At 38.2% G+C, this 25319-nt stretch overlaps 1 protein-coding gene across 2 annotated transcripts in view; it reads left to right on the top strand.

Annotated features, from left to right (window-relative positions):
- kar (monocarboxylate transporter 10-like protein kar) overlaps nucleotides 1–25319 on the top strand; it is a 44383-nt gene that overhangs the window by 13769 nt on the left and 5295 nt on the right. For both annotated transcript variants that reach the window (XM_065217710.1, XM_065217709.1), the window contains exons 2-3: nucleotides 1854–2830; nucleotides 24135–25271. In XM_065217710.1, coding sequence (XP_065073782.1) covers nucleotides 2545–2830; nucleotides 24135–25271 — 1423 coding nt within the window. In that variant the 5' untranslated portion in view covers nucleotides 1854–2544. The remainder of the gene's footprint in view (nucleotides 1–1853; nucleotides 2831–24134; nucleotides 25272–25319) is intronic.

Raw genomic sequence — 25319 nt, 5'->3', positions numbered from 1 at the left:
AATCGGATGAAAACTCGAATTTTGCGAATCAATTTTGTGCGTGGCAATTTCATCGTGGACACCCTTTACTTCTATGTTTTCCATACCTACACGCGAGTGCTCTCAAGCTCCACGTGCTTCCCAATGAATGGTGATCGCGCACGCATCACTATATGGGATAATTTTACTACGAGTGTTGTTAGTGTATACCTACTACCTACATAACCAAATATAGCAGCAGTAGTGAGTGACCGGTGTTTTACATTTTCATGTAGCTTTCCTCTCTCCCACGCGGTTGTCCGTGTTGGTTTTTCTCCAAGGAAGGACACTCAGTGTTCACAGTAACGAGTGGCGACGTTTTGTTATCAGGCTCGGTTAGTCGGTTGAGTTGAGAGTGATTTTTTGTTATTTTCGTGTTTCGCACAGTAACGATCGCGTGTCCGGTGCAAATGTGGAAAGAGCAGTGTTGGTAGAAGCACATTTAAAGCATCTAGGATCCTTTTGGAATGTTTTTCATCGTACAATGCCTTGGTCAAAAATTACTTAATTTATTAAATTATCGTACGACGGGGTGACATTGGGCCAAAAAAGAAAATATTTATTTATGCAAACATCTTGAATATACAGAATATTATTACTAGAATATGTTTCTTGAACTCCTGGAGTAAAGTGTTGTTAAAATTAACCAGTTGTTTTATTTAAATAGTACTGTAGAGTAAAGTGATATAAATAGTAGCAAAAACACGTTTTTAAAAATGAGCACGTTTTTATGTGGATAGACGAGTGATAAAATTGATCTTTAGCTATACATTATGATCATAACCAAGTGTACTTCTAATAACTACGATACTTTACCATATTTTAAGATATTTTAACAAAATTTTTGAATCCCAATGTCATCCCCACAAAGTTTTACATTGGTCTATTTTTTATTTAATTTTTGAAAAATGAAGTATCAATTTCAATTAACCATTTCCATGAAAGTCGTACATTTATCATTTATGAACATATTCACATCCTTAAATTTGTTTTTCTTACTAAAATGTCACCCCCACTTATGGTACCTACATAATTACATACATTATGTAGAATTGTATTGAAATCTTTGGACACTTTTTCGACGACTACCACTCACTGTAACAAGACAACTGTCAGTAGACTGTGGACTTTTTGAGCTTTTTGGGATTTTATTTCCGTGCAGGATACACAGCAAAAAAATAATTTTGATATCACATCAAAGTGGATGCACTACAATCATGTCGAAAATTTCATGTAATTTTTATGACCACATAAATAAACAAATGCAGTAAAAGCAGCGTAATGTCAGTTCATGCATTGTATTAATGATAATTTTGTCCTTTTTAGCAAGTAATATTACATCATATTTTCGACATGATTGTAGTGCATCCACTTTGACGTGATATCAAAATTATTTTTTTGCTGTGTAGTCAGGGGTGTATCCTGCCCAAACATACTCCCGTCCAATCCAGACATCGATCCCAGACCTCTAGCATGATATGCCGTGCCTTTACTGCATTGTTGAGTGATTAAAATTTAACATTATCGTGCATGATGTCTATGTTGTATTGCCAATTGAATCAACTCAATAGAAAATTATTCTAAATCGTTTTTTTAAAACCCGAACATAATCTCATAGACAGTTTCACACCAAGAAGTAAATTCTCCAATTTTATTCATAATTGTCCACTGGCAACCCTGATCAATGAGTGAATCTCTCATACTGACCGGCAGCGAAGCACTATCTCTCATTCGATGGACAGACAAACATTAGCTTAAGAATGTGTTCGCTTCTATACACACCAAACGCGTTGTGTGCGACAAAACTCTAACTCAGTTTCAATTTCTATTTAAAGCTGTTTGGACGTGCCGCAGCGCAGTGAACATCCGAGCACGGTACGCGCTGCCGTTCTACGTATGGACGACCGTTCTACAGGTCAGATCTTCAGATATCAGCGGACAGTCAGCGCAGAAGGACGGTTGTGCCAATTCGTCGTAGATCGGAAACAGTCGTCAATCATTTCTTTGGTAGTCTAAACTATTGACGACCGCAGAAAGACATTACAGTGCGTACCGAGTGTCCTCAACTGAAGATCAAAGCTAAGGACGAGGCTTGGTTGGTGATAAGCGCGGTGATTGCTGAAATTGAATGAAAACGATCGCTCAGCCCTTCCGTTTACTTCCATGTAGTGATAAGAACGGAGGTTCAGTACATTCGATGACCTATAAAGAGATCGGAACGATTGACTAATATTTGCACAGCAAATTATCGCCTTCAGAATAAATTAAAAAAAAAATCGTTCAGTTTGGTACAAGTTATCGGTCACTGGCTGTCTTCCGGATTTTAACTTTGAAGTTGTGATTTTTCGTGCCTCGAGAACAGACTGAATCAAAATTGAAATGCCATACAACCGATAATCGATTGTCGTTTATCGTCTGAAGTTCAAGTGGTACGAGTGCAAGGTGTTGATTTGTTTTCACAATAGAAAATCAATCACAAAGAAACGATAGCTGTTAGACGGTAGATAACCGCGATAGATTTGAATAATGGCTGAAACGGTGAAGTTTGTCAATGGGGACACGGCGGTGGGTACGATCGTGAATGGATCTGCGGTTAACGGCCATCTACCGAAGGCAAAAAATGGATCAGCAGCGGCAGTGGAAGAGGTTCACGACCCACCAGATGGAGGCACTCGAGCCTGGTTAGTGATGGTGGGAGCCTTTCTGTGCAACGGTGTACTGTTTGGTATAATTAACACCTACAGTGTGGTTTATCTGAGCTTACAGAAACAACTGCACGATGTGGGTGATACCGAGGCGTCTAGCAAAGCAGGTGAGTCGTACTTTTTTGTTGGTGTACGGTGTTCAAAGTAATGCACAGAAGTATTGATAAGGCAGGATGCTATTTGCATACGATTTTTTATCGCTTCAATTGAACGGCTATGCAGTATCAAGTGCACGTGCTCTTGTGTGATGCTTTGAAATAGTTTACCGTCAAGACTACAAGTTAATAATTATGTTATTTGAGTGCAATGGTTGCGAGTTCTTTGGCGTCTGGAATCCGCATGGTCACGCAAATAGTCGGCAAGATCTGTTTCAAATGTGAAATTCATTTGCGAATGCATGGATGATCATTATGACACAATAATATTAGTTAAATGGCAAGACAGAGTTATGAAGCATTCAATGGAGGTGCTTGGTGATCATCCATAGGGCAGGCTGCTTTTTCATTGTATACAGTGAGATAATCCAATAATCAATATATTATCTGAACAATCAGGGGAAGAAAATTCGATAATATACAGGAATTCTATAATCCATATAAAATTTCCTATGCAAATGCTGATCGAAACAAACGTTATGACGTGACCACAAGGGAGATTGCCGAATGAAAAACGAAGCGCACTAAATTCACCCCTTCAAATCCACACTTTGTTGGTTTCCAATAACATCCTGTGATGGTGAATTTTTCATTATTGTAAGCAAATCTTACATCCCCCGGTTGGGTGTGAGCATCTCCACAAATTATTTAAATTCATAAATATCATGAATACGGTTGAAAAGAAGTTGTAGGGAGTTTGATTATCTTTTGCAAATAATACACTGAGAGAAAAAGTCACTATAGCTCATGTTTAAAAAAAAATGCAATCACTGATTTTACTGGAGGGCCCCTTTCCTTTTATTAGAAGACAGCTGATTAATAAAAACTATGCGTAAAATGTATTTTTGATATTACAGCCAACTCTCCATGCAATTTTCTATATCTCGATATGTAGCCACTTTTTTATGTCGGTCCCTTCAAATTGTAGGCTTTTCTTGTTCTATATCCCGATCTCTCCATATCTCGATATTCCCTACAACTTTAAAAATATGTCGAGTTGACAGTATTATAAAAAAAAACAACATCAGATTTTTTTTCAGTTTTTGACCAGTTGGCGCTCTTTGATCAGGGTTAATGCGCATAGCGCATATGTTTTTTTTTACAAAAAAAAGGTTCTCTGAGAAAATGCAAAATAAATCATTAAATGATCTTTCAAGAAAAGTATACACTTATAAATATACACCAAATTAGAATTCCTTACAACCGCTCCTATGATGACGTCGTTTTTCAATCAATTCCAAGCGATAATTAGCTTGAAAAAAATAATCAAGCTTTTAATCTTAAAGTGAAGTGATCTTATTATAGTGAAAACTGTAACCTTAGGTACAATGGAAAATAAGTTGTTGAATATTCTTATTTAGCTTAATAAGTTCTCCTCTGGGACTTTACGCTGGCGCTCATCTTAGTGTGTTTGAGCATTTCCACAGTTGTTAATTGAGAGTTTTCTAAACCTGTACCATTTTTACATAAGTATTTATTGTTTGGCAAGTACAACCGTACTTAATTATGCTCAGGAAAGTCCATCAGGTCATCATCACCATCAGTTTCCTACTTGAACCGTATTGGGAATCTAACCCAGCTGCTTCCAGCATGGTCTTGCTTTATAGCTGCGCCTTTACCAATTGAGCTAAGGGGGGCTCTAAGTTGCTGAATATTACATCCAAATAGCTGCACGTGCACATTCAATTGGTTGTAACGTAATATTACTTTATACAATGTACGCAGAATTTACGAACAAATTCACATACACAGAAAACAATCTGAATTTTACTGGTAATGTAAACATCGATTCATGCAAACATTCATGCAGGTAAATCTTTTCACGTAAACCAGCAAGAGATTTTGCTTACAACGATGGGCGGTTTCATACCATATATAGTATATCTCATTGCATGTCTCATACATTTAGACGATCTTTAATGAAAACTTGTATGATATATGATGCTCCATTTATGTGCATCATAGTAACATAAATTTACACAACTTTATTGAACCGTGTAGATGGATATTATATCACAGATACTCAGACGCATCTTTTCATTCTCAATCATCGTACACTCATTAAACGTTCAAATTAAATATGATCAGTTTCGAGAATTACCTACCACAGCGCTTGCATCGTTTTTTTACGTTTCTATATAAAATATTGAACTTGCATAACATTAGTTACGATTTTGCAATGAAGCTTATTGATCGCGAATAGCTTGAGGGATGGGATTAGTGATATACTTAACAATGTTTTGAAGGGGAGGTTGTTCAAAGAGTAATGTCTGTGGTAATATAGATTCTGCAGTTACATAAATATCTGACACATAAGGTACACTAGGGGAAGTGGAACAGGAAGAATTAGTTCTACTATCTTTAGGTCGCTACACCATAATTGTGTTCATCAAATTTAAATGGTTCCTTGAAGTCCACAAAGGCCAAAGCTGATATGCCAGTTGGTATTCTCTAGAGCACAAATCTCGAACACTATTGAGACATCGCTTTTGAAATTGGAGCTCCCTATTTGCTGCACTACAGCGAACGTGGCCTTCCAGTTTCAATGTTATATGTTTTGTGAGAGCTGATATTTTTCCTCTTTAAAATTCGAGGTAATGAATAAATCAGAAATAAGATGTCCACAGAGATTCACCGTTTGTAAGTTCTAATAATAAAAGCAGTTCATAAAAGTTGGGGAAATGCTTAAATATAAGACTTAACTTTTAAAGGTGCCAGGGTTTTGATCCTTTACGGTAAACATTTAGGCGTTTATCAGTATCATTAACCCTCCGTTACTCGCGCCAACTTTTGTAACACGAGTACTCGCGCGTTGTACTTTGTACAACAGTGTGAGTTTTCCATTGCCATTTTGCAGCCGAGCTACCAATCGATATGAAATCAACGGGTATTCCTTTAAAAACTTGTTTTTAACTAAAAAAGCTAAACTTTTATCACAATTAACCCCAAAAAAATGCGGTTAATAGAGAAAATGTGAATGGAAACCGCGTAAACGGTGTCCGTACTACGTGGGATTTGACTTAATTGGTTACAACATGGAAAATCTCGAGATCCTGACCAGATAGAAAGTTGCTGTCTTGGGCAAATTGTTCTAGAGATCATAACCTTTTCGCTGGTGCAGAGTAGTTCAAAATTTTCTCACTACGTAGAGCTAGAATACATGTGAAATTATCGCATGTGATATATCTCGAGATCATGACCAGATAGAAAGTTACTGTCGTCGACAAAGTTGTTGATGAGATCAAAGCCTATTTCTTGGTGCACAAAAGTTCAAAATTTTCTCAATACGTGGCGCTAGTATACATGTAAAATTCTCGCATATATATATATCTCTAGATCCTTACCAGATAAAAAGTTACTGTCTTCGGCAAAGTTTTTCAGGAAGTCAAGGTCTTTTCGTTGGTGGAGTAGTTCAGAAAATTCTCACTACGTGGCCCTAGTATAAACGTGCAACTTTCGCATATACAATAGCTCAAGATCCTGAGTTGATAGAAAGTTACTGTCTTAGGCAAAGCTATTCAGGAGATCATAGCCTTTTTGCTGGTTAACAGTAGTTCAGAATCTTCTCACTAGGTAGTGCTCGTATACATGTTAAGTTCTCGCATGTGATGTGATCACTAGATCCTGACCAGATAAAGAGTAAATGTCTTTGGCAAAGTTGTTCAGGAAGTCAAGATCTTTTCGTTGGTGGACAGTTGTTCAGAATTTTCTCAATACTTGGTGCTAGTACAAACATGCAATTATCGCATATACAATAGCTCGAGATCCTGAGCAGATAGAAAGTTACTGTTTTCGGCAAACTTGTTCAGGGGGTCAAGACTTGGCTGGTGGACAGTAGCCCAGAATTTTCTTACCACGTGGCGCTAGTAAACGTGTACAATTCTCGCGTATGCTATAGCTCGAGATTCTGAACAGCTAGAAAATTACTGTCTTAGAAAAAGTTGTTCATGATGTCAATGCCTATTGCTTGATCCACAATAATTCGGAATTTTCACAATACGTGGCGTTAGTATACACGTGAAATTCTCGCATGTAGAATATCTTGAGATTCTGATCAGATATATATCGCTAGTGGACAGTAGTTCAAAATTTTCTCACTACGTAGCCCTAGAATACACGTGAAATTCTCGCATGTGGTTTGTTGCGAGATCCTGACCAGATAGAAAGTTACTGTCATCGACAAAGTTGTTCAGGAGGTCAAAGTCTATTGCTTGGTGTACAATAGTTGAGAATTTCCTAAGCGGTGCTAGTATACACGTGAAATTTTCACATATAAAATATCACGAGATCCTGACCAAATAGCTGTCTTCGGTAAAGTTGTTCAGGAGGTCAAGGTCTTTTGGCTGGTTGGCAGAAATTCAATTTTTTTTTCACATCATTGCGCTTGTATACACGTGCAATTCTCGCATTAGATGTATTTCGAGACCTGCTAAACTGTCATCGGCAAAGTTGTCCAGGAGATCAAAACTTTTTCGTTGGTTGACAGTACAGAATTTTCTCACCACGTGGCGCTCGACATCCTGAACAGCTAGAAATTTACTGTATTTGGCAAAGCTGTTAAGGAGATAAAGATCTTTTGGCTGATGAACAGTAGTTCAGAAATTACTCAAAACTTGGCGGGCAATTCTCGCATATCAAATATCATAAAATAAAAATACAATTTACATCAGCTTATGTGGGATGAGACAAATATATTCTGGATTTTCATGCAGATTTATGGATACATAAATTGAGGTGAGTCGTTCCACTTGTGTACCTCTGATAAATTAGTCGTAACACGTATCTCAGATGGAAAACATTATCTTAAAAAGATCAATATCGCTGAAACTTCCATCAAATTAATGTTTAGAGTCTTCCTTTCATTTAAGGCTAATTTAAAATGTTTATCGAGGGGTCTAGAACAAAAAAATCCCTGTATTTACGTGTGCACGGACAACGAGACTAACTCAGAGAGTGAGGTACTTTTGCTCAGTTGAATAGAGAAATTTATAAAACCGCACACTCCCGATCATAAGTTTAAGGACACGCCCTAAAAACGTCCAATTTTCGTTCTTTTTAGACCATTTTGCAGATTTTGAATGGAAATACGAAGAGGCAAATTGCTCAAACTTTATATACCAAAGGTTCACCCATAGTTACACTATTTTTTTTCTAATTTACTCTGAAGAATCATGATTGATTTTCTCAGAATTGACTTGAAAAAAAATTGAAATTAAAAGGAGTAGTAGAGCTCTTATACTATACCATTCATACCATTCAAATAACCTAAGGAGATCAAAAATTGGACGTAAAATGAGAGAGCTTTGAACAAAACACATTTGCATGCTCACCATCCGGAAGAACTTTGCCGCATGTACAACTTTGACGATAACAGTTACTTCTTGATCTTAAGCTATAGCATATACAAATATTTTACATGCACACTAGCGCCGCATAATGAAAATATTCTGAAATATTTACTGTTCACCAGCAAAAAAGCTTTGATCTCCTAAACAACTTTGCCGAAGACAGTAATTTTCAAGCTGTTCGGGATCTCGAGCTGTAGCATATATGAGGATTGCACGTGTATACTAGCGCAGCGCAGTGAGAAAATTCTGAACTACTGTCCACCAGCCAAAAGACCTTGACCTCCTGAACAACTTTGTCGTAGACAGTAACTTTCTATCTGGTCAGAATCTCGAGATATAGCACATGCGAAAAGTGTACATGTATACTTGCGCCACGTGGTGAGAAAATTCTTAACTACTGTTTACCAGCCCAAAATTCTTGACTCCCTAAACAACTTTACCCAAGACAGCAACTTTTTAGCTGATCAAGATATCGAGCTATTGAATATGCGAGAAAGGCATTTATATACTAGCGCCGCATGGTGAGAAAATTCTGAACTATTGTTACCCAAAAAAAAATCTTGAATTCCTGAAAAACTTTGCCGAATACATTTACTTTCTATTTGGTCATGATCTAGAGATATTTTATATGCAAGAGTTTCACATGTATAGTAGCGCCGCAAAGTGAGAAAACTCTGAACTACTGTCCACCTGCGAAAAAACCTTGACCTCCTGAACAACTATGCCAACTATGACAGTACCTTTATGGCTGGTTGGGAACTCGAGATATTTTATAAGAGAATTTAACGTGTATACTAGCGTCGCATAGTGAGCAAATTCTGAACTTTTGAGCACCAAGCAATAGGCTTTGACCTCCTGAAAAAAATTGTGAAAGACAGTAACTTTCTATCTGGTCAGGATCTCGATATATTCCATGTTGTAATCAATTAAGTCAAATCCCACGCAGTATGATAATAGTTTACGCGGTTTCCATTTACATTTTCCCTATTATCCGCATTTTTAGGTGTTTACTGCAATCAAAGTTTAGCTTGTTTAGATCAAAACAAGTTTTTAGAGGAATACTCGTTGGTTTCAGATCGATTGTTAACTCAGCAACGAAATGGCAAAGGAAAGCTCATGTGTGTTGTACAAAGTACAACAGCGCGAGTAACGGAGGGTTAAGAAAATGTTACTTTTGAATGAGTTCATAACATTCTAAGTGATGCACGATTGTTCTCAGGGACGAGCGCGTCGCATGTTGGTTAGCATCCACCGGTTACGATCCCTCGACAAGTCATGAATGACCTAAACTGTGTTAAAGTTACTATAATAAAAACAAGGTCGTTCGTATCAAATTACGTGGGAAAAGTGGGATGTGGATCTGACTTTTTTTTTCTTGATTTGTTTTCCGTCGATTTTGTTTTCCGTGCTGAGCACCAATGCTACCGACGCCAGGGAGGCAGCTCCCACACCTGGACCCTACCTATCGAGCCATCAACTCATGAACCCGGGACCAACGGCTTTATTTCACTTCCGAAGGAGGCGTGATCAGAACATCCCGGCGGCTGGATTTATGTGTCAAACACTTGCCTTTCAACCTCTTGTATTTAACAAGTAGAAATTTTCATTATAACATCTAATGATTTCAAAATTCATAAAATCATTTTTATAGAAAGTGAGTGGAAGCAACCCTGATTGCGTGCTCTCCACTTAGTGTTCTAGATGCACTTCCACAGTTGAGAGCTTTTGATGGCTGTATCATTTCTGCATTAGTATAATTGTGTGGCAAGTACAATCATACTCTATGCCCAGGGATGTCGAGAAATATTCCAACCCGAAAAATCCTAGACATCTAACATAATTATAATGTTGTTAAGTGGATGTAATATGGATGGAATTCGGTGCATTATGAAACACCAATGCAAAAATAGTTCAGACGTAGAAAGCACACTCAAAGATAATATGTATCAATGGCGTAGTATTTTAGTGGAAGGGGGTCTGCAGAAGTTGTAATCGGCAATGCACAGCTAGGTGTAGCGAAATACGGTACGAGGGGAGATGGTGGTCTAATAGTGATCAAACATATGCTTCGTCGAGTTGAGGGCAGCCATCAAGTTCTGAACGGATCATTTTATGGAACCAAGCATATTTAGAATTCTTCTACCATATATTACTCTTATGCCACTCTATTGAGAAGATCTTACACTATATTCAGGGCCACAATTGATCAATTACTTGACCTGCTCTAAAAGTTCAAACACGCTGATCATCGTGGACCATCTAGACTCAGTAGCAACGTTATCAATTTATACCCGTCCACGGTTCATTGATCGATAGATTCCCGCCTGGCTGGTTTAAATTTAAGTCAACTCAACCTATACGGTTAATTGCTTCCAACCAAATAACGTCACAAAAGGCCGTGCGTCTCCATTTGCGTTCGCGATGACGACTGTTTGTCACCGACCGAAGCGAGGAATGGTTCGATTGATTGACAGTTTCACCAACGGAATCAGTCAACTGGCGTCCGCTTTGTTTCGGTCAGTGCAAACAAAAATCATCTTCCTACGCATCTGTGTTAAAAAACACTGAAGCAGAATCAGTGAGTCAAACAGAAAGTCAACTAGGGAAAATTTTACGTTTTCAACCCGCATGTTTCAAGGAGGCGCGACCATCTAAAAATACCTATAAATACGCAATTGCAAAAACTTTAAAAAAAAAAAACAAACCAAATAAGTAAATAAGCATAAGAAGAATCGTTGCGGTTGGAGCGTTGGAGGAAACAGTCCACCATCCCAGTGGAAAATTTTGCTGCCTTAGCCTTGCCTGGTCTATCTTAATTGTTTATGCAACAAGTGAGGAAAGGACTACCTATCAACTGTTTCTTACCGCGATAGCGAAGCGATGAAGGCACGAGATCAATGAATGGTGTGCGGTGGTTTGTTTCTCGTGCCGCGTAAAGTGAATGTCGGCTCGACAGTGTTTGGCCGCAGATTAATCTATTTTTATTACGCATCTCGTTCCTTTGCATACTGTCTGTCTGATGATCACGAGTTGTCTGATATGAGACGGAGGTTCCCCACTCGGTGTTCTATACCTACTCTTAAGTTGCGAGTCTTTCTGACTGCGGTCGAGGAATACCAAATTGAACCATTTAATGCCTGTGGGCATCGGAAGGTGAGGGGTAAGGGTAATAAATTGTGTTCGATTTTGTATCAATTAATAATCGATAAACGGGGATGTTTTTGTATTTGCTTGATAAGGCGTTCAGACTATATATGTAGCTGATCTAATATTTAATAAATGCGATCTTGATATCCGATGTCATACATATTACTAGTGAAAGATTGACTGGGTGATCGAAGATCTAAGATGATAGAAAAGACTAAAAGTGAATGTGTTTGTAGATTTCTACAAAAATACAACAGTTAATGTGTTTTTTTTTGTTAAATTATGAAATAATTAGATGTTATGATCATATTTTGAATAGGTAAGATACAAGAAGAGGTAGCAAAGAATGTGTTTGACATATTAAACCTGTTTATTTCACTTCATGAGAGTCACGATCAGCGATTTTTCACACACTCACTCACTCACTCACCCAGCGATCAGCAAATCGCTGATTGTGACTCATAGAAAGCAAAATTTACAGGTTTTATGTTTCAAACGCATACTGTGTAACCTCTTCTTGTAAGTTACAAGTAAAACATGTCATCATACCATCTTTTGGTTTTATTATTCCGAAAAACATTATTTTAGCTGAAATGAGTATTTGCAACCTTGGTTTCAAAATATATTATCTGTGTCAAATATAGAGAATGTTTTTTTAAGTCAGCAGAATTTTATTGGATAATGATTACTTAAATGTCAATAGTTGGAAGTTATTTTTCTAGCATACTTCATGATTTCATGCCCAAGCTTTGGCACTGCTTGAAAATTGTTCCTGTTTTAGCCTTCTTCTTCTTCGTCCTGGATTTAACGCTCTTACATGAGATTTCGTCTGTTCTCAGCTTAGTGTTCTTGAAGCAGTTCCACCGTTATAAATTTAGAGCTTTCTATGCCAACCAATAATGTACTCTATGCCCAAGGAAGTGCCTTTACTAACTAGCCTATCTACAGCCCTAGTTTTAGCTTATGTGGTTAATATTTTTTTAAATTTATTTGACGAGATTTTTAGGTAAAGCAAATATACTACATTAACAATATAGTTACCATTTCTGACGCAATGGCGCTCTTGTTGGCTGAAAATCATGTCTCCGGAATAACAAAAGACTGAACTATATTGTTAATGTAGTTCATTTGCTTTTAGATAAAGTGATGGGTAATAAGCTTGCATGCAAGCAAATATATCCGAGATTGCTAATCTCAGTACCGATTTTATTCATAATAAATAACAAACAAACAAACAGCACACGTCTGCAGTGATAGATAAAAAGTGACCTATGCGATCCACCAAGCAATTTTCCCTCGATTCTCCTAGCTACCATGCACACGTGCTATCTGTTTAAGCACTATTTCTGCGGTCAGTATGTCTTGCGGTGTTTCTCCCGCAAGAATAAAATAAACGATGCCCTTCTGGACAAGTTTTGATGAGGGAAGTGAACCAGTAATGGTCTAAAATATCGAAATTTCCTTTAAATTCAAAATGTCTCTCTTAGGATGTTAGTCTCAATGCTGTTGTTCTGCATGCCTACATTGAAAAATATCTACAATAACTGGAACACTTACCATATAGCGAAAAATTTTGGACAATGCATCCAGGAAATCTAAAGTCCACTTAATGATCTGAAATCTCAAAAATTTCCTGAACAATATTCTTAGTTTGGGATCTCGAAAATCTCCTATGTTCTAAAATATTAATTACTGTTGCTGAATATAATATTTTGCATTGCTGATATTATTTTTTAAGTCCGTAATTTGTTCGTTCATATTTTATTTTTCATAATTCATGTTAAGTTAATATTTTGTTTGCCTAAGTTTGGGATCATGAAAATCCAAGTTCTAGAAGGTGCAATGACCAAGTTCCAGAAAAATTTACATGCTTTTAAATATTTTTGTTTTTTAACTAGCAATTTTTTAATTCTTGTAAAAATTTTCTATTTGTGGGATCTGAATTGCTTAATTTTTTAAGTTTTGGATGTCAAAAAAGTTTGATAAATATTCTTGAGTACATAACCTCAAGAATTGTATTAGTACTGATGAAGATTTTTTTTCGAGATCTTTAGCATTTTTGATGTCTCAACTTGTTAATACACTTTGATTACTTAAATTTCATTACTTCACTTTCCTAATTTGTCCATCTAATTTGAACTTATGATTTTCGGTTTATTTATCCATTGCTACATCTTATCTTCTTGAATTTGTAACCTTCATTCTTAACGTAATGAATAATGGCAAATACGTAGAAGCACGTTATACTGACTTTAGTAAAGCATTTGACCGAATCGACATACCATTATTACTCTTTAAACTAAAAAATAGGACTGGAATGTAGACTTTTGAATTGGCTCCTAACGCAACGCAATCAAAACGGTTCGTTTTCAAAATAAACTGTCAGAACCCATTTCGATCACTTCTGGGGTGCCACAGGGTTCTCATTTAGGTCAAATTATTTTATTTTGTACGTAAACGATATTTCCTACATTCTCAAACAATAAAATGTATTTATAACGGGTGTTCAATAAAAAATGAGAATGATTTCAGTGCCGTCCAGCGCTCTTGTGAGAGCATCACGACTTAGTTGCGTCGTACGGCTGACCTGGGCCCCTTGTCCAATATTCATTGACGTTTTTTTTGAAGAATAAACATTATTAATAAATAATAATGAACCGGTTGAATTTTTTTTTAACTAGCTACATGACTGAAACAATTCTAATTTTTTATTGAACACCTGACATGAAGCTCTTCATGGAAATAAGTAATTTTAGCGACGCAGAAGGATTTCATAATATGATCAACTTATTTTACACTTAGTGTAGTAAAAGTCTACTTCAACTCAACCTTTAAAAATTGTAACGCAATAGTATTTAGCAGAAAAATAGAAACACCTCTCTTTGAAATATTTTTAGGCAACCAAAAAGTAGGAAAATGTAAAATTGTAGGGGACCTAGGCGTAATCCTAGACTTGGAGTCACTTTTGTAGATCATTATAATACGATCATAACGAAAGCAAATAGTATGCTGGGCTAAGAAAACCAGTAACAATTCTGCACTTGATTTAACAAATCGATAGATTCATGTTACTGGGCATGATCGATCGTCGTTCGTAATGGTTTATTGTTATGTAAGCAGCTCGGTGGCCTACTGGTAACCGTTTTTGCATACTAAAGAGAAGATCATGGGCTAAATATCAGGCTATTTTCCATTATACTATAGATTTGTTTTAGCAGAAATGGACACATAGACAATCGCCACTAATACAACTCGGTGGTGAGGGGAAAAAATGATATTCTGGGTAAAATATGACGCATGCTTCATCCAGATTCAAAAATATAGTTGAGTCCAACCAAGGACATCATTCCATCTGTATAATTTCATATCGTCGTTCGTAATAGTTTGTTGTCATGTAAGGAGCTCGGTGGTCGAGTTGCGACCGTTTAGGTTTACTGAGCAGAATATCGTGGCTCTATTACATTATTAGACTGACGCATAATTTGCTGATCAGGCTTCGTATCAGCTCGTAAATCTTGCTCGCGTGAATTTCGGAAACAATACTTTGAGATGAATCCTGATCCAACAAACCCTTCTCGTTAACAAACCATTAGATTTATGGGGACGCAAAGATAGATATGGTCCACAACAAAAGTCACTCTGATAATCCTTCCCCACCCCCTCCTATTGGCGAGGGCGTGACCAGCGCCTTTATTGATATTAAATGAATGGAGTCACTGAAACATGTGAAATATCAATAAACGGCCACCTCCAGTCACTTTAAGTTGAATCAGTTTCCACTAACTCATTGATTCTGATCAATCATTGCTATGTGCAGAACGCAACACAAAAATATTCCATAGATCGTGGGACAGTTACACTCAAAGCGGTAAAATTGAAAATTACTCATAGATTTGCACTAAGGTCAATGAACTATATATAAACAAGGCTCTGATAAGCCTAATGGTTATCAATTCTTCGATCAATTCAATTAGTTGCATACTTACCCGGATTTCAAACTATCCCATCGTATGGCAGCTAATCGCCAGAAACATTTTACCGTAGTAACAGTTATCAGAATCAGGCATATGTACAATGTAAATTCCTCTGCCGGAAAACAACAACAGCCGATTGGAAAGCCACCTTCAACAAGATAGTTTAAGTCTGAGAGTAAACATTGTTAGCGTTTGAGTGTTTCGCACTTCAAACCAGATGCATATTCATATCAGAACAACTACATACCTCTGAATAAGAAATTATAACTATTTGCATGTCATTAAAACATTATATTCCGTATTTACATTGATGGAATAATAAAAACAGGTTGATTCTGTTTACTCCACCACCGCTGAAGGTGCGCTGGAATAAAGAGTGAGTGTTGCCTAGCTGAAAATAACTTTGTCATTTGCACTTGCTCTGGACAGGGTGCAAAATAGCGTATCAAATTGCAAAACAACCTTGAAAATCATTCGAAGACATTAATAATATTGTGTTCTCTTGGATGGGACAAGACAATATTTACCTTCATTTAGTATTACTTAATCGCACTGAAGCAAAATAAGATGGACAACGGTATTCAGAGTATTAGCAGTTATTACAGTATGATTCGACTGTTTAAAATTCTTTTCAAGAGCCTTTTGCTTATCTGCTTTTAAATTATATATTGGAGTGATATATTTATTTATTATGGTTAATGATAGTGATTGTAACAGTACATACATCTGGGGCTCATTATCTTACCGAATGTTGCAATCGCCTGAAGTGTTGTCATTCGAACATCATTGGACGTGGTTGGTCGCCTCTGCATGTAGAATGCTTACTCTGACTTAATTATTTCTGAATCCCGCAATAAGACACTGATGCCTACGGGGAAGGCACTAGTCATGATCAATTTCTACCCAGCCATGAGCGGTCTAACCCTGATAGATTGATTACAGAACTAATTGGATGAAACATAATATACACATCGACCCGATATGTCCGATGGCAGGGCCATTGGCCGCGGTGGTGTTTTCTGCTCTATAGGCCATTTCAGTTTTTTCGGGATTGTTACCATGCGTCCACAGTAGAACACAAGAGCTTGTTTTGAGTACATTCACACTAGACAGTTATAAACGTTATGACAGTTGTCGGTTGGATGATGTGATGCGATGTTTGATATGTATTTAGGTGTGATTGTGGTTTTATGAGGTTTTGTGCTATGCATGCATAACTTCATATTTGCGTTCGGATTTCCAGTGAATTCAACTAACGGTTCTGCAAACATAAGATACAAGAAGCCTTATAGTCTGTTCGAGTTGATGCATGATGCCAAAGTTAAAATTTTCAAGCAGTGTTGGATGCTAATTTAACATTTATTGGTTATGAGTTTGTATATATTACAACTATTTTGAATTATTTTGTTAACTTTTTTGGGCTGATCAGAAATTTGAACTTGTTACGGAACACTAATTCCAAAATCTTAATAAAAAGTGAAAACTAAGTGATTGCCATTTTCAAAACTATTTGAGTCAAGCACAACTTTGAAAGACCAAAGCGATAACTGTTTCAACTATCTGTGAGGAAAAATTTCATTAATTAGCGAAACGAAACGTGTATTGTGATATTGAAAGATAATGCCATTGGATACCATTTTAGCGCTTCCCGACAAAGGTACCAGCTAGTCAAATCAGGCTAAAACATCAGTGGACGTTGTTATTTAGACCGAGTAAAAAGTAAAATTCTCGTCTGAATTTTTTTTTTTGTCTAATGTGAGTTCAATTTACGAAATCAATTCAACTTACTCATAACTAAGACCTGTCGAATTTTGACTGCTGATAGAAGAGCGCCAAATGTAAAGAGCACCTACAAATGGGTATTAAAACTTTGAAATAGCTAAAAGTATACTGGATGCCTTCAAATAATTGCAAAAATACGTTGCGCAAATTCTCATAAGTGGAACTAAATTTAAGATGATACCAGTACCAGTACCTTGTTGGTCCCTGGTCCATGAGTTGAAGGGTCGATAGGTAGCGTCCAGGTATGAGAGCTGCCTCCCTAGGGTCGGTAGCATTGGTACTCAGTATGGATAACAAGATCGACGGAAAACAAATCAAGGAAAGAAAAAAGTACCTTTAAGAATATATGCTTGCTTATTTTATATTTTTAACTTGTACAGAAGGTTATATCATAAAAAAATAGAGAATCTTTTTTTTTTTATTTAAACATAATTGTTATTGATAACATTTGTTCATAACTTATTTTTGATACAGTGCTTATGCAACCGTTGTTGTAGGTATTTCGAAAGAATTCTTCTATACTGTTTTCTAGCTTGTGCTATGGAAACCTAATTCTGTTTCAGCGTTTAGTTTAGATGCTTTCTGGAATGATTTGATAAACCCTTTATGTTGGAGCCTCCCGATGGTCTAGTCAGTAAAGTCGCAGAATACCATGGCGAGGTCGAGTCTCATTCCCCAGTTCGGTCCATACAATTTACGGATTGGAACATGTCTTAACTTCCTTGGGCGGCATTGTTGTTGTAACACATTATGAGTATGCAGAAATAGTTCATGCTTATAGAAAATACCGAGTTAGAGCGAGTTGACTGTAGTTATTTTTTAATTGGAGACATCAATGCATATTAAAAACGCATTTATAATTAATAACAGAGCTCATTCGTGGAAAACTATTTACATTCCTTTCGTGCATTTAGGCATGGACAATCATTTACATGCATTTCGTGCATTCATCATTTGCTTAACTTTTTTCATCAACAGAATTTTTTTTAATAATGGTTAAAGCTTTTGTAGGTTTTAAAATTAGCTACAACCTTTGTCAATTACTCAAATCTATATCTCTTATACATGACGAACTAGAGCCGGCAGAACTTGATGTTCTATTCGCTCTGGTTTAACCATGCATAAGAGATACCGATTTGAGTTATTTACCAAATTTGTAGTTAATATCAAAACAAATAAAAGCTTCATACATCATTTTAAGGAAGTCTGTTTATGAAAAAAAGTTAGAGGCAAATGAATGTAAATGAATGTAAGTGAATGTAAATGAATGTAAATGATTTTCCATGCCTGACAGAGATACACTTATTTAAACAAAAATTTGATGTTCATCGTAGCTATGATTTTTATCGACAATCTAAGAATTCTGGGAGCAATTGAGAAATGTCAGCTCCTAAAAAATACCTTTACCATTATTAAGGTTAAATAAGGTTCTTGAGGGGTGATTTTTCATCAAACGATGCCGTAATAAATGGGCCATCGTCATGCAAAAAATGATCGCTCAATGACTTTGTTTACCCCCTGACGATAATAGGGAAAGGTATTGCCGAATCTGGCATTTTTCCTACTCAAATTGAAGAAATTCCAAAGACATAGCTTAAAATCTTCTATTGAACCGGTAGTTAAAGTTGTCTTGCTCAGCATGGGATCAGGAAATTTACTAACTGTCTCCTACTCAGAGTTTCTAGGCACGATACATTTATATAACCTAGCTCGTAATACTGGATTTAGATTTGATATACAGTCAACATTCAATAACTCGATATTGACGGGACCATCGTGTTATATGAATATCGATTTACAGAATTAAAAAAAAATCACGCGGTAGAGTAACATAACGGCCTACTTTTCCTAACTAAAATAAGCGTGTCATTTTTGCCAACAACCGGGGCACAAGCAGAAGGATTGTCCATCTCTGGCCGAGAAGCGGACAAGCGAACGGAAATCATCAGATGGCCAGCGTGATAAGCGAAACCAACCACGGGTGCGAGCAGCTCGCGAAGAAACCCCGAAGAAGGAGTATTCGTTCGCGACGAGAGGAACTGCAATGGTATTAAATTCATGGATCGTTGATTCCGGCGCAACGTCGCACATGTGTGTGGATCGGGTAATTTTTGTTGAGCTGAATGAGAGTCATAAGCAGGATGTGATTTTGGCCGATGGTACTGCGACAAAGGCGGAAGGCATCGGTCTCCGGAGGGTGAGCCATCAATAGTAAGGTGGTGCTGGTACCGAATTTAAAATCGAGCTTGGTTTCCGTGAAGAAGCTGACGGCAAACGGAGCTACGGTCATTTTCGACGTCAACGGATGTCGAATCTTGAAGGACAAGAAGGTGATTGCGGCAGCAACGATTTCTGGGGGACTGTACTCCCTGAAGGAAGCGCTGGCCGTGAAGCACCATTCGTCAAACTGTCAGCACACTTGGCAGCGTGTGTTGAGGCATCGTGACCATGAAGCCGTCCGTGAGCTGGTGACCAAGGATATGGCAACTGGAGTCGAGATGGAAGAGTGCGGCTGCCGAGTCGTCTGTGAATGCTGTCTTGAGGGCAAGCTGACACGTCTTCCGTTCCCCAAGAAGTCGAAGCCAAAGTCCAAGCAACCATTGGACCTTATTTACACCGATGTGTGTGGACCCATGCGAACCGTGACACCCGGTGGGTGTCGTTATTTTCTCACCATGATTGACGACTTCACCCGGTTTACCGTCGTATATTTCCTGAAGCAGAAGTCCGAGGTTTCCCAGCGTATTCAAGAGTACGTCAAGTTCGCCCAGACGGAATTTGGAAAATCCCCGGAGATCATCCGTTCCGACCAGGGAGGTGAATTTTGGAGTGACGTGTTGGATGCGTTCTGCCGAGCGCAGCGGATACGTCAGCAATTTACCAACGCCTACACTCCGCAGCAGAACGGGGTTGCGGAGCGGAAGAACCGCTCACTGGTGGAAATGGCGCGCTGCATGCTACTGGACTCCCGAATGCCGTTGAAATACTGGGCGGAAGCGGTTAACACTGCGAACTATCTACAAAACCGTTTGCCGACGAAGCCGTTGAAGAAAACGCCGTACGATCTGTGGTATGGCACGAAGCCAGACATCAGCCACCTCCAGATGTTCGGTTCACCGGCGTACGTGTGGATCCCTGGAGAGAAGAGAAGCAAATTAGAATCCTCCCAATACAAGGCGTACCGATTCATGGACCCAAACAACGGCAAGCTGACCGTCAGTCGGGACTGCAGGGTCCTGCCATTGGACGAGTGTCGAACTTCAGAAGGGAAGTATCGTTGATTATCCATTTAAACTCCTAGAGCAACCGAAAGCTAAGGTCCCCGTTATAAGATGCGCCTGAAAATTGGTCTAGGGATGGTCCATTAATTATGTCACGCGAATTTGGCCCATTTTCAACCCCCCCTCCCCCCTTTGTCACATTTTTTGTATGAACCTTAATTTTTTTGTATGACTCGTCACAGTTTTCAAACCACCCCCCTCCCCCCTAAATGTGTGACATAATTAATGGACGACCCCCTACAGCCCGCCGAGCTGGAGGAGGAGTGAAGGAGATCGAAGCAACTCGGTGAAATTATAATAATCCTAGTATGCTATAAATGTAAGTACTGCATCAATAAAGTATAGTTTAGTCTCATGTTTCAACCTAACCGGTCGTATTAACTCCCTCCTCTAAGAAAATCATGGTCTACAGAACCTTCATAAGCCGGCACCGGTGGTGTAGTGGTAAGCGTGACTGCTTTCTCACACCCCAATGGGTCTGGGTTCAATCCCAGCCGAGGTCGGTGGGATTTTTCTGAGGCATAAAAATCTCTGGTCACGTCTTCCTTCGGAAGGGAAGTAAAGCCGTTGGTCCCGGCCCATGTATGTTGAATGGGTGCGATATCCTACGCAGGTGTGGAAGCTGGATGGCAATCGATGTCCGTCGGTGATTGGCACTAGATTGCGGAACAGAGACCGACGTTAAATAAAGGAATGAGAACCTTCATTAAACCCAAATTGTTACTTGGGAAGGCACATAATAAGACTATCAATTCTCACGCAACACGAGAAAAGGGCCTATCATTGTTTATCGATTCTCTTCATCGATTTTCTCTGTCGCGAATAGCCCGACTGCAAATGAATTTCACATTCATTGTGTTGATTCAGGCGCAAGCTAACATCATCTTCTGTCGAACTGTGCTGCGAGCTTAGCGAGAAATTTGTTTATGTTGCCGTGGTAAACCAAAGGGGAAGTCTATGAAGAGAATCGATCAACGAGGATAGGCCCTTTTATCGTGTTGCGTGTGAATTTATCTGCATGAATTCTGATACATGATTGGTTTTGACCATTTACTCCGAGGACGCCCAAAACAATACTGGAATTGTCTGCAGATGCGCTGGTCGTTCAATATAATCTCAAATGATTCTTTAAAGCTCATGAGATTTTATCCATCCCATAATGGGTGTTGCTTCTAGTCTGGTTATGGTCACTTCTATTTATTTATTTATTTATTTCGTCAACCAACGTAGACTAGTACATATTAGAATACAGTTTTGTTTTCTTAAATTTATTTATTTATTTCGTCAACTTTGGACAAAAGGTTAAAAGTATAATTTTTTCTTTAATAAAATTAAGCAGTGTCAGCTTTTCTATTTTTTATGAGTTATAATGCCTTATGGAGTAAAAATATTGTTTTAGTTTATGCCGAAACATTGTAAAGTCAATAGTTTCACAGTATTGATTGTAAGAGGCCATCATGCGGTTTAATGGCCCATATTTTGCATAATTTGTGCGATGATGTTTTATGGCAAATAAATTTCGATTTTGGAGTTGCCGAGTAGGTGCATGGAAATTTAATTTTGATAAAAGTTCTGTGGAGTCAATGCGTTGCGAAACGATATCGTTTACAAATGAAACCATTGCATATTCACGACGCTCTTTTAATGTTTGTATGTTTATAAGCATGCAGCGTTCTTCATATGATGGAAGAGGAAATGATGTCCAACCTAATTTACGAAGAGCGTATAATAGAAATTGTTTTTGTACGGATTCTAATCTTTCTTCGTGCGTGATTGAAAAAGGAGACCATACAATGCTGCAATATTCCAGTATTGACCTCACATAGGCGATATATAGTGTTTTAATTGTGTATGGGTCCTGAAAGTTATAATATATAAAGCCTAGCATGTTATTTGCTCTGTGAATAATTGTGTTGTAATGGTCTATGAAAGTTAGTTTAGAGTCTAAGATAATTCCTAAATCCCTAACTCTCTCACATTTTTCTACATTTTGATTTCCTAGTGCAATTGAAATATTTGAAGTTGTTCTTTTCCTGCTAAATGATATTAAGTTACATTTTTTTATATTCAATTCTACACGCAAACCAAAAATCTATTACAATGAATGTTAGTTCCAGTTCCTATCATCCTCTGTTCATGAACATCGCAACGAATGTTAGGAATTGACCATGAAGGCGATGTAATGGTTTTTTGTCTTTTTTATTTCGTGTTCCATCTACGCTTTCGACTATACAAGTAAGCTTGAAGAATGACGCACATTGTAGAACATTGTAGAACGACGCACACACTTGTCTCGAATCTCTCCAGCAGAAAAAGCATACGAAGTCGAGCATGCGAGAAAATGAGCGCTTCATGTTTGCTTTTAGGCTATCCATATTCAGAAGCACGGAGAGAGCAGTGGAGAAAGCACATGTCTGATAGTCGCAACGTCCGTGGTTCGAATCCAGTCGGCAACCTTTTTTCTATTTTTTTCGACATAATTAATTTCAATCACTAATACACTCCACATTTTTCGGTCTCCAATTTTCTTACATCGGACCGCAGCTAGGTATATCGCATCCTCGGTTCATGCGGTCTCCACTTACATCCTCTGATGATGAATCCCACATAATTGTAAGCGAATCTTACATCCACCGGTTGGGTGTAGTAGACTATTTTGCACCATATGTAGAATATGTGTATTTTTCCGGAATATATTGATGTCTTCTTCATTTCTTATTTCCAAAAAGAGCTTCATGTCGTCGGCATAAATAAGCAATTTAAGTTTTTTGAGAATGAAAGAAATGTCGTTTACGTATAGAATAAAAAGAAGAGGTCCCAAATAACAGCCTTGGGGGACGCCTGAAGTGACTTGAATTGGACTCGATTTCTTTCCGTTGAATTTAATTATTTGTTGGCGGTTAGTTAAATATGATTCAAGCCATTTTAGGAGCCCTGACTCAATTCCAATTTTTTGCAATTTAAAAAGTAGCATTGGTATGTCTATGCGGTCAAATGCCTTGCTAAAGTCTGTATAGAGAGCTTCTTCGTGGTTTCCATTATCCATTGCATTCAATGAATAGTCTATAAATTCAAGTAAATTTGTTGAGGTCGAGCGACCCTTGAAAAAGCCGTGTTGCATGTCAGTAATTCTATTTTTGATTTGGAGAAATAATTTTTCGTTGACAATTGCCTCGAAAAGTTTAGGAATGCAAGAGATAATGGCTATACCACGATAATTACGTACGTCAGATTTTCGGCCAGATTTAAAGATAGGCACTAGGAATGAGCTTTTCCAAGTTCTATGAGGGTATCTTGAACATATCTGACCATATAAGATGTGGCCGATGGGACCTGGGTACTCAGTAGGATCGGCAGCTGGCATATTGAAGAAGTACAGAAGATCTACATTTGACATATTGAGTTATAGAATCAAAATAACACTTCATAGAACATCGACCAAAGGAGGCATCGACTTGTGGAAATATCGATTTATGGAGAGTACTACACATGGAAAAATGAAGGGACCACCGAATCCATCAAGTTATAGAAAATATAGAGTTATAGAATTTCGAGTTGTGGGGAGTTGACTATATAATTAAATAGCGATAATTTTCATCTATCTTCATAATCATATGTTATTTATTCTACCTAAACTTCTGTGCATCTCCAAATGTTTTGATTCAGTTACATATCAACCTTGCAGTTCAATAATCATAATCATGTTTTCTTTTCTTGATTTCAGCTCTCGTTGGGTCACTAACAATTGGCACAACCTTCCTGCTTTCGCCAGTATCCGGCATCCTGACCGACAAGATCGGGCTCCGGACAACCACCCTGATCGGCGGTGTTCTGACCTGCGGAGGCATGTTCTTGTCGTCGTTCTTCACCCACAACGTTTCCGCTCTGTACTTCACCTATGGAATAATGTTCGGACTGGGTGCTGCGCTGGCGTACACACCTTCTCTGGCCATCCTGGGACACTACTTTAAGAAATACCTCGGACTGGTGAACGGGATTGTGACGGCCGGGTCGAGCGTGTTCACTGCCATTATGCCGGTTCTGTTGAACAAACTAGTAGAGCAAAAGGGGCTGGCGACGTCCTTCCGTATTCTATCTGTGATATCTAGCTTTGTGATATTTTGCGCATTGCTCTACAAACCATTGCATCCACCTCCACCGCCACCACGAGTAAAACCAGGCCGATCGCGCTTCAACACATTTTTGCGATCGTTCATCAATTTTGACAATTGGAAGAAGAAGAAGTACATTATCTGGGCCTTTTCAATTCCGATTGCTCTATTTGGATACTTTGTACCTTATGTTCACATGGGAAAATTCGTAAGGGATTCGTTCCCAGGAGAGGGAGAAAATCTTCCCGTCATATGTATTGGCATCACATCTGGATTGGGTCGTCTAATCTTCGGATTTATTGCGGATTTTCCACGAGTGAACCGAGTACTTCTTCAACAGATGTCATTCGTTCTGATAGGAGCGATGACAATGTGTCTTCCTGCAACCGGTTCCTTCACGCTTCTGCTGGTTATAGCTTTAGCTATGGGTCTATTCGATGGATGCTTCATATCTCTACTGGGACCGATAGCATATGACATTTGTGGACCGCGTGGTGCCACGCAAGCTATCGGATTTCTATTGGGCCTATGCTCAGTACCCTTGACCATTGGACCACCGGTAGCTGGAATGCTGTACGATCACACTGGATCATACAAACTACCTCTTATCCTTGCTGGTATTCCACCACTCTTCGGTGCTTCCACGATGTTTCTTATCAGATGTGTTAAAGATGATGATCCTATCAGCTCAGAAGCGGTACTGAAGGACTCTACGCACCAGCCACTGGCTCAGACTGCTTGGGACTGCGGTAAGTAGATATTCAAATTTAGAACTTGGTTCGGTGAATAATGATGCG

The sequence above is a fragment of the Ochlerotatus camptorhynchus genome, unplaced genomic scaffold (assembly GCF_037179485.1).
Source record: "Ochlerotatus camptorhynchus isolate MF236.1 unplaced genomic scaffold, CSIRO-AGI_Acam_v1.1 ptg000078l, whole genome shotgun sequence".
In the NCBI taxonomy this organism is placed as follows: domain Eukaryota; kingdom Metazoa; phylum Arthropoda; class Insecta; order Diptera; family Culicidae; genus Ochlerotatus; species Ochlerotatus camptorhynchus.
This window is presented reverse-complemented; position numbering and strand designations above follow the sequence as displayed.